Raw genomic sequence first — 17590 nt, forward strand, 5'->3', positions numbered from 1 at the left:
GTAATAAGGCACATGGAAGTTTCAGTATTTACAAATGAAAAATTGAGTTATTTAAGTTTGCTTTATAAAAATAGAGGTCTTGAATATTGATTTCATGAATCTTATGTCTTGATGCATGGATTTATAATCAGAGCCTTCTTAACTAAAAATTTTAGCATCAGATAGAACCTTTTGTCTTTTGGAGGAAAGCTTAATGCTGCCCAAAGCTTTGTAGCCCAGCCCAGTCTTCATGAACTTATATAAAAATATGAACTCATGTCATAAACTCAAACTTCTACGCAAATAGGAGAGTCAACAAAATCATTTTGGATATCATATATTAGATAATGAATGAATAGGAGAAAAATACTTTCATTTGTAGTTTCCTACTGCCTTGGGCTTCATCACTCTGTCTTCCTGGGGCATTCCCCTTGCTTCTGTCACTGAATTTAGGAGAGGTATTTCCAACTTTTATAAAAATCAAAAAAGCTAAATAATAACCGGAAAGATATGACAATGTAACATGCAAACCTTATAGCTTTGACAGCTCTCCAATTTCCCCTTTACTCTCCTACTCCAAGGTAACTCTTTAGTATTTTCTCTACTGCTTTCTGGTATTTGAATTTCTGCTTCCAAATGATAGGAGCATGAGTGGATTTTCAAGTCATGGACCATTTTAAATTCCCACAATATTTGAGACAATGAAGAACCCATTCATGCATTTTTCCTATAGTAAAGCTATTAGTCTATCTCTCTGTGGTATAATTTTCCCCTGAGGCCATTTCTCCTGGAGTCTCCTACCTTGTACTCCAACCTTAAGCTGTTGCCATACAGACCTATTATGTAGGGCCTTCCATTGCAACATACCCTGGCGATGCCTTCCTCTGCCTTGCTATCATGTTGAGTAGCTATTTCCATAATCAATAAGGAATCTCTTCGTTCTTCATTTTCTTCTAGTTCTGACAAGACTCATACTCTTTCTAAGTCAAGAATCTGCTGGTTTGAAAACTGTTTATCCCCTACACCCACACACCAAATGGACAGTTTAGCCACCATGAAATTCTAGGTGAACAATGATTTCTTAACATTTCTGTTTTCCCTCTTTGGTGATTGCCTTGAGAGACTCTGGCATCCTGTGGTGTTGGCTGTGGCTGTGGCAGGTCTGAATTTTCATAGTGATGACAATTTTGCATCTGGCAGCTTAGATGTTTCTTTTCTGAAAAGACTTTTTGTGCTAGTGTCTTCTCAGTAATACTTTGTGGTCTGCCTGTCTTTAACTTTCACCTGGATATCAAAGCCTCAACCCTAAACTAAGACTTTTCCTTTTTGCCTCCTTGACTTAGTTTACCTTCATGGAAAGTTCCTTCACACAGTCCCACCATCATGATGAATTTTCAATTTCAGCTTTCATATTTTTACTGAGAAATATATCATACATAGTTTTAAATGTTAGTTACCCCAATTCACCTTTAATGATGCAGTATTTTAATCCAGAGAAATTTCTATATTTTCTAAAGTTTTAATGCATTTATATCGTTTATTTGGTTTCCTGTTTGGTTTTGTCTTCCTTCATGTTGTGATCTATCAGTTTAGTTAAGTGTTTCCTTGAGTCCTCGCTGACTATTTGCGACGTGTCCTATTTACATCTCACATGAAACAAAGCTTCAGTTCTGTAGACTCTCTGTGTTGATGAGTTCTGGCTTCTCCATATAGCTGTCCCATGCTGGGCATTACTGCTCTACTTCTATTATTTTTCCTCTGGAATTTATACAGTTTCACTAAGATTTTCTCCTGCTGTTTGCTGTGGTTATGAAGTTGTTGAATCCAAATGATGAGTAGCTGAAGGACTCATCATGATCCCTATGGTTTTAGATAACCTGATGGTTTGTATATGCTTGGCCCAAGGAATGGCATTATTGAAGTAGCTTTGGGCTTGTTAGAGTAGGTGTGGACTTGTTGGAGTAGGTGTGGCACTGTGGACATGGGCTTTAAGACCTTTCTCCTAGCTGTTTGGAAGCCAGTCTTCTTCTAGCAGCCTTCAGATGAAGATGTAGACCTCTCAGCTCCTACTGCATCTTGCCTGCCTGGATGCTGGCATATTCCTGCCTTGAGGATGATATACTGAACCTCTGAACCTATAAGCCAGTCCCAATTAAATGTTGTCCTTATAAGAGTTGACTTGGTCATGGTGTCTGTTCACAGCAGTACAACCCTAACTAAGACAGATAATATTATTGTTTTCTGACTTAATCTTTCTTCCAGTGGCCCAGGGTTCTGAGGTACTGTTTCCTATGTAGGGAGGTTGTAGCAGAGTTTCCCATTTTCCCTAGAGACCTGAGCTTAATATTCAGACATTTGAATAAACTCCCCTTTTAAGACTCCACCCTTTATTTTCACATTTAAATGACTCATATATCTTCAATTGCCAAGCATTCTGTGGGACAGGAAAGGCTTACGTTTATCCGTGTCTCTGTGCTCAGGCACATGCTCATTGCTTGTCCTAGTCAACCCAACCATTTCACTTTCTTACAGCTGGTCACGGTCTCCTTCACATTTTACTTTGCTAATGTCAGATTTGCCGGCTCTAACTCTTTTTTGTTTGTCTGTTTGTTTTGTTTTTGTTTTGTTTTGTGTTTTTTCTCTCTTTCCGTGTTACTATTTTATCTTTGTAGTAAGTTTGAGGTTTAAGAGGATTACAAAGATATATTTCATGCATAATCCTCTCTGTGCACTTAACTTTAACCTTGTGCAGAATTTTGGCTAGACCTACTGTAAATTCTGAAAGTACTATGTGATATTATTGCCAATATTACTAAATACTTGTGCATACTTGAAATAAAGTGGAAAAATTTTACAAAGTATTTACCAAGAAAATTCAGGCAAAAGTGGTAGAACTAGAAAGCAAATTTTAATTTAAGAGTCTGGAACAATGCAGAGCTGCCAATGAATAAGTAATCATCACCATTCCATTAAACAGCAATATGGGATGAATATAATTGGGGAAAATCAGGGCTATAATTTATAAGAACTTGGTTCATGTAGAAACTCCACACCCCTCCATGATCTCGAAAAGAACATCCAGGCAAAATTTTAGTGTATTTTACAAGTGAAAATTATGTATCCAAGGAAACAGGTATTACACAAAACCAACCAAGATTAAATATAATATTTTTTGTTTTCTCTTAAAAGATACTTTTTAGTGGAGACCACAACACTTAGACTGAAACAAAAGTGTCTCCCTGGTGGGCCATACAGAAAGGCACAACCCTCTGAATATCATTTGTTCTATACAAAAGGGACATTATCTGAAAGGACAAGGGGAGGAGAGGGAGGAGATGAGGGAGAGGTGAAATAACTCAGGAACGCAAGTCTTGGTTTGTTAGAGATAATGGAATCAAATTGTTTTTCGTAACAATCAGCTTTGGATAACCTGATAACTTACCCAGCTAGAATAATTCATATTTACCCAGAAGGAAAATTTGGAAAGTCTAAACTACAATTGTCAAGTACATATTGCTTCTGCCTCAGTCTAGTTTCAAACTAGAAAATTTGCAACAAATACCTCCCGGAATGCCTCTCATTCTGAGCTACTGCAGTCTTATCTGTCTGTCATTTTGAAGTCAAAGACAACACTTCAGCAAGTGACATTTTCTATCCCAGCTAACACTCTCTCTAGATTGTTTTTATCACAGGAGAAGATTCACTTTTCCAATTGTAGAATAACAAATGTTCATTAAAAGAACTCATAACACACTTGCACACACACACACACACACACACACATACACACACCTGCACACGGACATCCACATACATGCACACATGTAAGTGTACACATACATATATACTTAAACAACTATAATTATTCTTTACAAAATACAATTGGTGGTACTCAAAATGATTTTTAAATTTATTTGATATGCTTTTTCCTCTTCGTACTATGGATGTCTTAAATAAAAGCAGTTGACACTGTTTTCTGAGAAAAATGAAAGCAGTAGAAATCTGGAGACAACCTTTTGATATAACAATACTCACCATAGGAATAGTTACACCTACCCCACTTTTAAAACTTAGGATATCAAGTTTTATTTATTTGCTTAGCCTTAGAAAGGAATTTATTTATTTGCTCCTCCTAAGAGAGGAATGTTTTTAATTCAGAGAAACAGACATTGCGACATCTTTTCAAGTTATTTGAACATGGTATTCATAGGTAGAGATTTTTGGGATGTGTTGTCTTTAGTGTTGCCTGTTTCATGAATTTTGGAAGGAATGCTGCTGTTACTTCTAATGATTCTTCTGTTCTCTCCCTCTTCTCTGCGTTCCCATGACATGTGTGTTGTATCTTCTGTAACACAGTTCTTGGCTACTCTGTTTGTTTCATTTCAACCCTTTTGTTTTATTGGCTTATCCTCCAACTTCTTAATTCTTTTTCTTGGCAGTATCTAGTTTATTGTATAATTTATCAAGTCATTATTTGTTTCTGTTCCAGTTACTTTCACCCTAGAATTTCTCTGTCTCTCTTACGTTGTCCTTCCTTTTCTCATCAGTCTCTGTTTGCATATTGATCACTCATTAAATATTTGGTATGATGTTTCCAAAAATTCTTCCATATTTGATTTGGTTTGTTTCTTTATTGCTATTGGTTTGCTGATAATCAGAGCCTTATGTAGCTCATGCTGGTTTGAAGATAACCATGAATTACTGCTTCCACGTCCCAAGTATTGGGATTACAAGCATGTATTCAACTTCAATTTGGTTTTGATACAGCCTTGTTTCATCAGATTTGCCTTTTGTCTTTTACAGCATATTGTATAGTTATTCACATAGGAAGCCAGAAAGGATGATTCAAGTGAAAGAAACAAAGTTAAATAGTTAACATTGTGAGGTCTATGTTTCTATGGCTTGGAAGAAGGTCGTTTGTTTGTTTGCTACTATGCATGCTATAGCTGTAAGTGTTGAAGGCTAGAATTTCCTGCAGAATCTTCATTCAGTCTTCCTTGCATTCTTTAGGGACTCCTTTGTAGGATCTTAGATGCCATCCTTTTATTCAGAATCCTGTTAACATATAAGAGTAGTCAAAACTTTTGTGGGTGGTGTATTGCATGATCTTATAATTCGGGCTTAGTCATTCAGTGAGCCTGTGTATCTGGGATATGATTTTCATACCTGTTTCTCAGCCTCTTCCCCCTCTCCTACAGGGGTGACAAACTGCCTATCCAGAGCTGGAGTTGGGTATTTCCCATCCCCTGTGTGGAAATAGAAGCCTTTGTTGGGTATTTGCTTTTTCCAATGTAGAACCTAAAGTAGCATTTGTTTGAGTTGGGTAATTCCTTTCTTCCTGTTGGTGAGGTTTTGGTAAAACCCCACAAGTTAGTTAGGCTCTGATCAAATAATTGTCCCTAGATGTGTCCTTTAAAGAGATCAGAGGCTCTAGCAGTTGCTCTTTTCTTTGCAAAATGCACAAGGGGATTTTTCTTTAGTCTCCAAGTAGATAACCTGCTGTGGTTTCTGGAAAGAAGGCTCAGGAAAGAGTAGGAGGCTCTGCAAAGTACAGTCGCACAGGAACTAATCAATACCCCTAAAGGTTCTTACCTATGTCTGGGCTCCAGTAGAGGTTCTGCTAGCAGTGAATTAATGCTCTGCATCACTTCCATTTTAGTTTTAGGTGCCATCTGACTTCCACACTGTGATGGAGATAAAGCATATCGCCATGCTATCTTCCAGTGTGTTTACACGTATACAAAATGATTTTCTTCACTGTTTTTTCCACTGAAGAATAAAAATGTGGCCTTCAAAGAGATCACTTTGCCAGTATTTTTAGACTCTTACATCCCTGTTATTTTATAGAAATTTGACAAATACTCATTCTATAGAGCAGGCCATTGAATGAAAGAAATTTTAACTTGAAGAGATTTGTCACAAATGAAGGCTGCACGTTTTGACAGTAAAACTATTTTTACCTAATCAAATTTTAAATGGAAGTATATTTTACTTAATGACTACTTTTAGTGCTCACGCAAAGGACATCGGGATGACAGCTGCTTTTCTCTCATTTGATTCTTTACTATGATGGAGACATCATTCTAGATTGGAATATATTGATGGGCAATTGATGGGCAAGGCATCAGAAGACTTCTGATCCTGGTAAATAGGTTTGAATTAAAAAAAACCAAAATACTGAAATTTTTTTGTAATGAATTTGTTGATAGGTTCTAATTTGAGGTAATAAATAATAGATGGTCATAATGAACAGATATGTTCTGTGAAGTTATTGAAAGTAAAGGAAGACTTAAAAAGTGCAGAAACCAACAAGGACACAGGGCAACAAGGGTTATGATTTTTTTTTAGAATATTTAGAGTAGATTATATTGAAGAGGCCATATTTGAGCAAAAAGGGTAGGCCATGAAAATATCTAGTTAGAGGACCAGGAGGTAAAAGAAACAGGGTATGCAAAGAAAAAAGATTGACATCAAAACTCAGAGAGAGAGGAGGCAATGAGTTAGAGTGAGTCAAGTTATCAGACCAGATGAAAGAAGTACCAAGGAGCAGGTAAGACTTGGATGTATCTGATACTGTAGTTCTATGAACAGATGGTAGATGTAATTGGTGTAGCACTCAAAAACAGTCTTTGGTTACTCTTTTGATGTCTGAGATTGTGGAAACTCATTAAAAAGACTTGCAACAGACCTGGTAAGAGACAGTGTGGCATAGACAAGCACTGGGATACAGATCCTCAAGTAGTAGAAAAAAGAAGAAATCTGAAGATGTCTTTGGAGTTTGTGTAATGAAGAAAGATAAAGGAGATGGAAAAAGCATTAGACACTATTCTCTTTGTGGGGGAAGGGCAGACTTCACTTCAAGAATGTTAATCTTGAGATATCTGCTATATTTGCAAATAGAGATCTTGACTAGATACACAGAATCCAGGAGCATTATTTTTTTTAGAGCTGTAACAGATAGATGCTATTTAAAGGCATGAACATGCAATGTGAAGGTTATAGATAGAGAACTGTAGGAGAACGGTAAATAGATACAGAATGGCATCCAAGACACTCGAAAAGGCATGTGTGTGTGAACAATGGGTGGCATAGAAAGAAAAGAAATAAGAAAAAATAAACACAAAATAGATCAAAGTAGAAGGAATCAAATCTATTTTGTCAAATGCTATTGGTATGTTATGTAAAAAGAGAGAGAGAGACAGATTAGCGTTATTTCAGAAGAGTTAGAAATCAAAGTATCAACTCACAGCAACTCTTTATTATACTCACAGATTAGGATGTCTTGCATCAGAGAAGCTTCTTTTTGCAGGAGGTAGAGACTACCACAGAGAACATTGACTTGTCAAAGTGTCAAGAATAACAGAGTGTAGAGTGCTCAGCTCAAAGTGTGTCATACCCCTTCCTTCCGGTGCTCAGGGATCATGCTGAAGAGGGTGCAGAAAGAATGCAAGACCTGGAGGTAGTGGATGGCTACAAGGAAACAGTGTGTTCTGCACACAATTGCCAGCTATAATATGAACTCACAGAGATTTTGACAGCATGTATATGACCCGTGCAAACTCAAGCCAGTCCAAATCACAGCATCGAAAGGAGAGAGTGGCAGGGAGTCCCACTCCTTTGTGAGAAACTATTAGTAATTGACAACTGCTAGGAAAGAGAAATCCAGATTTCTTTAAGAGTTTTGGCTTCTCATAGCTGTGAAGTACTCTATGGGGTGGCCGTATATCTAAGTGCATGTAGGCAGCACTAACTAGATACGATGGGTTTAAAACAAATGGGGGATGTGTGAAAATGATCAAAATATGAAATTTTTGAAACAATAAAAATATTTAAACGAAGTAAAAATACTGAAGGTAAGTCAGTCACTAGACCCAAGAAATTTGAATACAGGGGTTAGGCAGCTTGGCCTACAATTTCTCCAGAGACCGTGCAATACTCCAAAAACAATAAAGCTATTCTTGGCCCACTGCACACAATATAGATCAATGAAGGTAGAGATATAGCTTCACTATGGTTCTGCTGTTCTGATGGGATCATTTAGAGATACCCCCATGCCCCAAATGACGTCTAGTATACCATCTCAAATTGTTCCTGTATTTAAAGAATAGTATAAAACTAGGATGCGCATCTACAGCTTGTTCTAGAACTCTAAAAACTCATCATTTTTATTCAATTAACAAGATTTTAATTTCTAAAATTGCCTGGAATTTAAGAAGCTCCATGACACATATTCTTAATTTAAGGAATAAGCTTTATAAAATGAACTGTAAAATAAGAGGATTTGGGAAGTAATTTTTCTTTCTTTTTTTTTTCACAGTCAATAGGGAAGTAATTTTTCTTGAAGCTCCTATTTTTGTTTTTACTTATTTTAAATGAGCCTACAAATTTATAGAACTCCATTGTAGGAACCACCATTTATTTTATTTTTCTTCAAAATAAAACAAATCTTCATTCTATATCATTACAAACTCTATTATAAAGATTATATATGACATGACACAAATGTATAAGGCATATTGTCAGATGCTGAATAAATAGTTATGAGTATTTAAAATAATTTGAAATGTTGTAGAAGAGAATGACAATATAGATTTATGAGAAATGGTTGTAAAGTTTGTGTTAGAAAGACTACAAAAATATATGATATTATAAAAATCCTCTTTATTCAGGAAGATTTGTAATAATATTTTGAGATTACTTGTTTGGAGAGCAGTTGTGTGAACACAATGTTTTAAGTGGCTCTAAAGTCTCAAGACTTCCTAGAGCATAGACTTGCTTGTCCTCAGTGACATAATTGTATGCACCTACTATTTTACCATGTATATCCTTCTACTGTGAGCCATCCTATAACACTATTTCTACTTAGGCAAAATAGAGCACTGGTTGAAAAAAATTAACTTTGACAATTAGAATTGTCTTTCTATGCCATACTTAAAGTAGCTTACATTTTGTGAGGTTTTCTTTGCATATTGTTTTATCCTCTAGTATAAGATTTGTGCAAGGGTTATGTTAGATACCTTATACATGTGCTTTCTTTATGGATTACCAAGATTGTTTCTATATTTTTACATATGATTCCTGGATCTCAGAAATGTAACAAAATCAAATGATAAGACTTTCACACTTATCTATTTATATGTACATTTATATGGATGTGTGATGCATGCCATAAAATATATGCATAAATTCAAGAATGAGTAGCATTATAGTCATCAGAACTAATATGATTACCATTCCTAGTAGTAAGAGAGAAATTTTTTTTGCTGAGATTTACAGGGATGCAAGGGGTACGGTAACCTCTGTATTTGAAGTTGAGCATGTTGGTATATGTATCATTTTGTTTTCATCATAAAGTTTCAAAGCTGAAAAGTCACACAAAGGAAAATTATATCATGATTACTTTAGTTCTTTTATCCCTCCTAAATGAAATGTATCTATGGTACCGGGAAATGATTTCTGATGGGACACCATCTCACTAGAGCACTTTGAAGAAAATGTCAGTTGTCTTCTCTTTCATTTTCAGTTCAAAAGGACATAGTCCGGATTCTCCCCAGTTTAGACGTTGAAGTCAAAGATATTACTGACTCTTACGATGCTAACTGGTTCCTTCAGTTGCTGTCTACAGACGATCTTTTTGAAATGACCAGCAAAGAGTTTCCAGTAGTAGCTGAAGTCATCGAAGTGTCTCAAGGGAACCAACTGTCCCAAAGTATTTTACAGCCTGAGAAAACCATTGTCATCCACAAAAGGTACCAGACTTCGAGGATCTTAGCTTCAGAAATTCGCAGCAATTTCCCTAAAAGACACTTCTTGATCCCTACTAGCTACAAAGGCAAGTTCAAAAGAAGACCCCGGGAGTTCCCAACAGCCTATGACCTGCAGATAGTTAAGAGCAAGAAAGAAACTCTCCATGTGGTAGCCACCAAAGCTTTCCATACACTTCACAAGGAGCTGTCCTCTGTGTCTGTTGGAGATCAGTTTCTAGTGCATCATTCAGAAAGCACAGAAGTTGTCTTTGAGGGAACAAGAAAAGTAAACATTCTGACCTGTGAAAAAATCCTCAATAAGTCCCATGAAGCAGCACGGCTTCCTCTGTATATGGAGGGAGGTTTCGTAGAAGTGATTCATGATAAGAAACAGTACCAGATTTCTGAGCTCTGCACACAGTTCTGCTGGCCCTTCAATGTGAAGGTGGCGGTAAGAGATCTCTCCATTCAAGATGACATTTTGGCAGCTACCCCAGGACTGCAGTTGGAGGAGGACATCACAGATTCTTACCTACTTATTAGTGACTTTGCAAATCCTGGGGAATGTTGGGAAATTCCCATGGGCCGCCTGAATATGACTGTTCGATTAGTTAATAGTAGTAGTTTGCCTGTGGATGTAGGGCCACTTCAAGTTAGGAGTCTTGTAGAAGAGATTACAGAAGAACAGTATTACATGATGAGAAGGTATGAAAGGTCTCTATCACACCCCCCACCTCGCCCTCCCAAACATCCCTCAGCTGAGGAAATGAAGCTAACCTTGCTCAGCTTAGAAGAAGAGACAACAATAAATCTGCCTAAGTCTCCCAAGGTAAGACAACAATTTCACAGATTTTCTTCTTCTTGAGGCAATAAGTTTTGAGTTGTTTCTGAATGTGCTTTTTGCTTCTTTTCTTCTTTTTAATTTTCATACCAATTTGAAGCAAATCTGTCTGATGCATGTTACATGAAGGAATGTCAACAGAACAGAAGCTGCTCTGTTGCAGCATTTGATACTCCACCCGTAGATATGGCATGAAATCTATGTAGAGTTAGAAATAGAAGGGATGACATTTGGATGTGACCACACAAATTGATGTTCCAATGGGTTTTGGTTTAAATATGTTTAATAAGATGCCTCAAAAAAATCCCTTTTACTTTGGAAATGTGGTTTATTTTACTTACGTAGAATTATCTCAATACTTTACCCAGAAAATGAGCATACAATAAACTCTCAGCTTTATAAGATGAGAGAAGTTTACTGGTAACATGCATCTCCAACACATGTCTTCATTTTGTTTTATGTGCAGAAAGATGTAAAAATATCTTGGCAGAACTGTGTGACAGCATCTGCCCACATAATGCCGCTGAGAATTGTAATCTTTAAGAGTTCTAATGGAAAGATAAAGTCAACAAACCTAAAGGCACTAGGAGGTTTTAACAGATCCATACTGCTCAGGATGTTGGACAGTAGTTTAGAATCATTTACACTTGATGTTGCTGATTCTTGAGCATGCCTAAAGGATACCTGAGCCAAACTTACCCTCTCATCCAGTATGCACACTATTTTTAGTGTGTGTGTGTGTTTCTATGTTGTGTGGAAAGAGTGTGTTCTTTCCTAGCAGATATTATGCTAGAAGCATAAAAAAACTAAGCAATTATTAAAAGAGATACTTTCTGATTGCTCCTCATATTCAGGAAAGATGGCAGTACTAGGCATCAAGACTCATATATGGATGTTGATCTGCTTGCAATTGTATGTACCAGAGACTGTTTTAATTGAGTGCTAAAGGTTAAATCCTTAAGGGTCTCTAAGCTTATTTTCTGGAAAAAAAGAATAAAGCCACCAAATTAATCTCTGGAAAACTAATTTTTAAAAATGACTAAACAGAGCAATTCCAAAATAATCCTGAGCAGCCAATGTGAAGGATTTCTTTGATACTTGCACTTAAAATATTGTTTTCACTGAGTTGAATGATACTAGCATTGATGATTAGGGCATAGACACAGTGTTCCCAGATTCATAGCATCTTATTTTTAAAAATGAAGCAAAAGAAAAAAACAAATAAAAAAACCTAACATATATTTGCAGATATAGAAAGGAAACATGATTCAAAGCAAAGTCATAGAGAATATCAAAACCACACTATTAGAAGTGATAGTGGCCCACATGAGTGAAGATAGTCAATGGCTCCATTATTGTTTAGGCTTTCATTTATGGGGTCCAAATGTTGCTGAGTTGCCATACCTGGGAAGACAAACAACTGATGGAATGCCTCCACTTTACTAGCCTCTACGCATCTTTGTGAGGCATGTCTGTGGTTACTATGGACATAGTTTGGGTGGTTGTCCATTTTGATTGACAAGCTTACATAGGTTTCAGTCATTGTGCATGTCCCTGTCCAGCATGCATCTGATTTTGGTTGTGTACAAGCATAAGAAGGTGAATAAGGTATTGCTAACAGATTATTAGGTGCCTTGTTTAGCGGTGTGTGAGTGTTTGTGTGTGTGTGTGTGTGTGTGTGTGTGTGTGTGTGTATTTAGTATATGTGAGTTAAAGGTCTCTCAGGCTGCCAAATGTCTGATCTGTGTGAATGGTGGTATAGAATTCCAAATGAACAAATCATTCCCTATTCCTTTCTGCTTCAAAGTGAGAAAAGGATGTTTTCCTAAATTTTATTGATGGGTAGAATAAGATCACCCACCCAAAGATGTGGAACTTCCCAGAACCTACAGGGATATAACATGGCATGGCAAATCGAGGACCTTGAAATGAGATTATCCTGAAGTATCCAGATAAGTATAGTACAATCACTAAAGACTTTATAAGACTTTTCTGTGGAGATCAGCATTACATGGAGATATGATTAAAGAGTGCCCAAAGAGACAATGCTCCTGTCTTCAAAGAGAGAGGAAGGGATAACGTGATTAGTGATATTCCTCCAAAGCTAGGAAGCACAGACAAACACGGTCTTCCAGAGGTGGTCCAGAAAGAACCAGCCTAGCTGATAATACATCAAGTTGACTCTATCAGCTCTAGGTTGGACTCTGATAGTTACATCATGATATTTTAAACTGTAAATTTATAGTAACATTGTACCGAGAATAAAAAGATAAAACGTGACCTGTTAAAACAATTTTAAAAGTAGAAGATTTTTGTTTATCCTGGCTAGCTCACAAATAAATGAGACACAAACTATAAGGATTATTTGATAAGCTTTATGGCACAATATTTGAGCAGTTGTTGATTTGTTCTAATCCTTGAGTTAATCTGGCTCTTTCCAAGCCCAAATCCCGGAGATACTTTCATTTTCAGTAATCATCTGGCTGTCTTTGCTCCAGGGTGTCTCCTCTACCCTCTCTTCACGGTGAATCCTCCTCTGCTCCTCTCTTTCCCTCTCCTGGCTGACAGACGTCCAGTCCTTTTCTCTCATCGACTCAGTATTAGCTAATCAGCCTTCATTGACAAATAAGAAAATAAACGAGAAGCAAAGTTTCCACAAACTTGAGACTGGAGATTCTTAGAATAGGCATTACAATGCAACCAGATTTGTGGGCAGAGAAATCAGCATTTGAAAAATGCAAAGATAATCTGGACATAGTGCCCAAAACTATTATGCCTATAATGACCTAAACTTGAGTAAGGATTTATAAAACCATTAAATATATAAGTCTCTGTATGTAAGCTAGGATGTACTTTCTTGGAATGTTATTTGTTTATTACACAGTATGCTGTATGACCTAGGCTAGCCTCAATCTCATGTTCTTCTTGCCTTAGCCTGCAGGATAGATAATAAATTTGTATCATTGGACACCAATGATACAAATCACCCACCTGTAACACAATGATCTACCCTTTTCTTTCCTCCCCTGCCCTTTCTTTTCTCCTTACTTTTTCCATGCCCCTTCCCTTCTTTCCTCCCCTCCTTTCTTCCTTCCTTCCTTTCTCTTTCTTACTCTGTCATTGCTTGGTTAGGTTGTTATGTTGACATATCTGGAAAACTCTCAGTTGATGGAATGCCTCTATCTATGTAGCTTGTGGGCATGTTTGTGGAACATTTCCTTTACTGATAATTGGCACAGGGGGACCAGCCTACTGAGCACAGTACTATTTTTAGGAAAGTAGTCCAGTGCTGTATAAGAAAGGTAGCTCAACAGTTGAGGGGAATTAAGTATGTAAACAGCATTCCATCTCTCCTTCAGTACCTGCTTCCAAGTTCCTTCCTTGGGCTCCTGCTTTGGTTTCTCTTGATGGTAATGGCCCCTAACCTCAAGCCAAATAACACCTCCCAGTTGCTTTTGATCAGTGTTTATCACAGGAACAGAAAACCAAGCTAAAATACCCTCTTTTTTTATTTTCCCTTTTCTTTCTGCCCTTTATAGTGAGTTTTATCAGCTCACTGAACCCGAGGAAACAGTTACGGTAGCTGGGGTCTTGACAATAGCTATAGTAGCATTCATTTTTCTTTTTATATTGGTTTTACTATCTTCAGCTAGTTTTGTTAACATGTCACAGGACTTCTGGGAGTTCCTACATCATAAATTTCAATTTCATTACTAGAAAAGAGTGTTCTATTATTATCAAGACTGAATTCAGAGAGAAAAAAGATGTAGGTTGCACTACATACCTTTGTCCTGATTCAGCTTGATTACTGGTTTCCTCAACCATAGACAAAGTTGATGAGTGATTTAGTCTTAAACCCATAGACTAGCTAATTTACAGTTAACAAAAATATCTTCTTAGAGTTCTAGAGGCTGGGAAATGCAAGATCAAGTTGCTAGTAGGTTTAACCTCCAGTTCCAAGATGAAGTATTGGCGGTACACAATTTCTTCCTATACTAGAAATTCAGAAGAGAGTAAAGTTATTAAGTATATGTTTGAAAGGCCACATCTTATGACCTAAGCCATTCAATATATCCCACCTCCAAACACTGTTGCATTGATGTAAAATTGCTAGCATATGCTTCAAAAGAGATAAAATCATTCAAACAAATGACAATAGTTAAGAAGACCATCATGTCTGGACACTCTAAAAACTAAAGGCAAAAAATTAGGTGATATAAAATAATAAATGTCTACTACTAACCCCAAATAAAAGATTTAAAAATCCTAACCCCTCAAAAGTTAATAGATAAAAGTAGATTAAAAATTTAAATGGTGTTGAGACCTGAGTCTGAGTCTGAACAGTGATATCCTGGAGTTTTTAAAGAATTGTCATGATGTTATGAAATTCTAGAGCTATTTTTATTTGAGGAACCTGAGTTGAGAGACAGCTTAAATTTGAAAGACTTGACCCTTGGTGATATTAGTTATAGGATATATTTAAAGAGCTCTTCAAATTTTGGAGGACTGACATATATCTGTCATAGCACCTGGGAGGTAGAGACAGAAGGGTTTGAAGATCTAGGTCAGCCTACGCTGGACAGGGAAACTCTCAAAATCAAAACAAGCAAAGCAAAGCAAAGCAAAAAGCATGTCACTGTTGTGAAGTGAGGAGCACAGACTTAATTCTTCTAATATTTACAACTACAGTTGAAGAAGAAGGATAAGCCTATTTGATGGAACGGTGTTGTGACTCGCTGCAAATGGGTATAATTCTACATAATATACCCCAAAACAACAGTGTTTTCTTATTCCCAAATCACCCTCTGCGTATTTCTTTTATATTCCTTGTGATAGCTGTATTCAAGCTTTTCTTTTATGTATTCTTTTGAAATAATTGCATTTAAGATCTTTTAAATGTTTCACATTTAAAATAAGCCTCCAAGTCTTAGGGTTTTACATGAGATATTGCTTTAAATTTGGTGAGCAGTTTGTCAGGGTTATTTAGAATTTAAATAGTCAGACTCATTTAACTCATTAAAATGCCTTTTTATATTCACAGAAAAGAGTACTAGATGCTCCATTATATGAGTTTACTTTTACTTTTCTAATGGGCCATTAACTTTACTAGATAATTTCTTGCTTTGCTATATAACAGGCCAGATGTATGGACAGTCTAAAATTAATACTCTAAAATGTAATAAGTATTAGCCAAATTCATCTGTGGCAGGTATTCATGATCAGTTAGTAATACTATGAATTCATCTAAGATATCTGGAAATTAATATATTGTGACAGGTCCTAAGAACTAGATGCCACTGAGTTGTTTTCCATGGTAGGATTACCAACTATTTTCTTGGGTTAGCAGTATCTCAACAGGAGCAAGAGCCATGGCAGTAGAAGCTTGAAGACTATGATTTATGTGTAGGTGGAAACATGCAATGGGGCACTAAATCTCAAGAAAGGGAAAGTGCACCAAGGTCAATGTAGTCTTAGATGGATCTTACCACTTGTTTGATATAATATTAGTAGATAGATTATAATATACAGAATCTAAGCATAGGTGGGGAGTGTAGGGATTATTGATGACATAAGGTGAAAATAAAATCTTTAAATTCTATATGACAGGAGTTTTAATTAGACAGAAATAATCTTATAAAGAAGCTGAATAAACAATACCATGCCTCTAATGTGTTCTGAAGAGGAATGATATAGGGTATATTCCTGCTCAGAGGTTATAGTTTCTGTGTCAGAACTTGTTTCAGATAGCTTGGAAGAACATAGACTTGATGGGGTTTCACCTGTCATAGATATATATGGCTAGAGCTTCTGAGTATCACACAGGAGAAATGTAACTTCTGTATCCTGATGAAAGGGCCCATAACCAGAGAGAAAAATAAACCTTTGGTTGAAAAATGAGATATTTCACATCTTCAGAGACTGTAGCTGGGTCCAGAAAACTTGCATTTCATGAACTCTGTTTGGCCGTTCAATGCCCCTGTGTCTACTTGTTTCTGGAATTTCTAGACTTCTGTGGACAAGAACACCCACAGGAGATATTAAGCCAAAAAGAAAGGAAGGCGGTGATAGCAAGCTCTGTGTAACAAGCAAAATAGAAATGCTGCACTAGAGAGCTGGGGCTGCAAAGGCAGGACAGCAGGGTTCTGCGCAGTGCAGCATGAACTGAACGCTTGCGCAGCCAGCTGCTGCTGACCTGTCACTTCCCATCATGTCTATGACAATGAGAATGTCTGACATACATTAAAGGAATCTTGACTCCTGGGCCATACTAGGACTTTAAGAGGACAGAGATGAGTGTGGCAGACATTCATTTGTAACTTACAGGACTCCATTTTAAACGCCGTGATTTGTTTCCTTTCTCACTTGCTGAATGTGGTGTAGGTATTAGGAGTGTTGAAAGAGATGTCTGTTTGTCATAGAAGCCAGGCATCCACTTTCTCTCTTAAATGGAGGAGATTTTTATTATAGCAGTTTTCACAGACCATAGGCAATAATAATAGAAAGCAGACATTTTACAAACTTCATATTTGAATCTGTAAAATAGACAAAGAAAGATCACTTAGGAGCCTCTCAGAAAATATACAGTTTTTAGTTAGGCGGTGCAAGTTCAGCACTTTTTTTTTTTTAAAAAAAAAAAAAAGGATCAGATTTTTGTGTGATGTTCTTAAGATATGATACAGATTAATAAGTCATCGTTTTCTGAGTTGCCTGAATTAGGTTGGGGTCCAACCCACCGGGATGTAAATTATCATATGTAGCAAAAACCAGTGAAAAAGACAGAAGAGATAGAATGAAGAGGAATAAAGGAAGACTTAGGTTGAAACGTGGGCAATCTTGAGCAACAGTAGAGCCTGACAAGGAGAGACCTGTGCTCTCTGGGTGTGCAGGGTGTTAATTACTTGTTTTTCAATTTCTACAACTGGAAGAGGAATAGAAACTGAAATGTTTGCTCTGGTCATACTATAATAACACTTCTTGTGAGCTCTCTTCTGTGTTGCATGTAGGACTTCAGATGTCAAAGAAC

General features: G+C 36.8%; 1 protein-coding gene across 3 annotated transcripts in view; it reads left to right on the plus strand.

Moving 5' to 3' along the window:
* Positions 1–17590, plus strand: part of Themis (thymocyte selection associated) — a 176330-nt gene that overhangs the window by 78109 nt on the left and 80631 nt on the right. For all 3 annotated transcript variants that reach the window (XR_003711309.1, XM_028766458.1, XM_028766459.1), the window contains exon 4: positions 9503–10554. Coding sequence is in view for 2 of the 3 variants with exons in the window: in XM_028766458.1 (XP_028622291.1) it covers positions 9503–10554 (1052 nt within the window). In the remaining variant the exon portion in view is untranslated. The remainder of the gene's footprint in view (positions 1–9502; positions 10555–17590) is intronic.

The sequence above is a fragment of the Grammomys surdaster genome, unplaced genomic scaffold (assembly GCF_004785775.1).
Source record: "Grammomys surdaster isolate TR1022 unplaced genomic scaffold, NIH_TR_1.0 168, whole genome shotgun sequence".
NCBI classification, from domain to species: Eukaryota; Metazoa; Chordata; class Mammalia; order Rodentia; family Muridae; genus Grammomys; species Grammomys surdaster.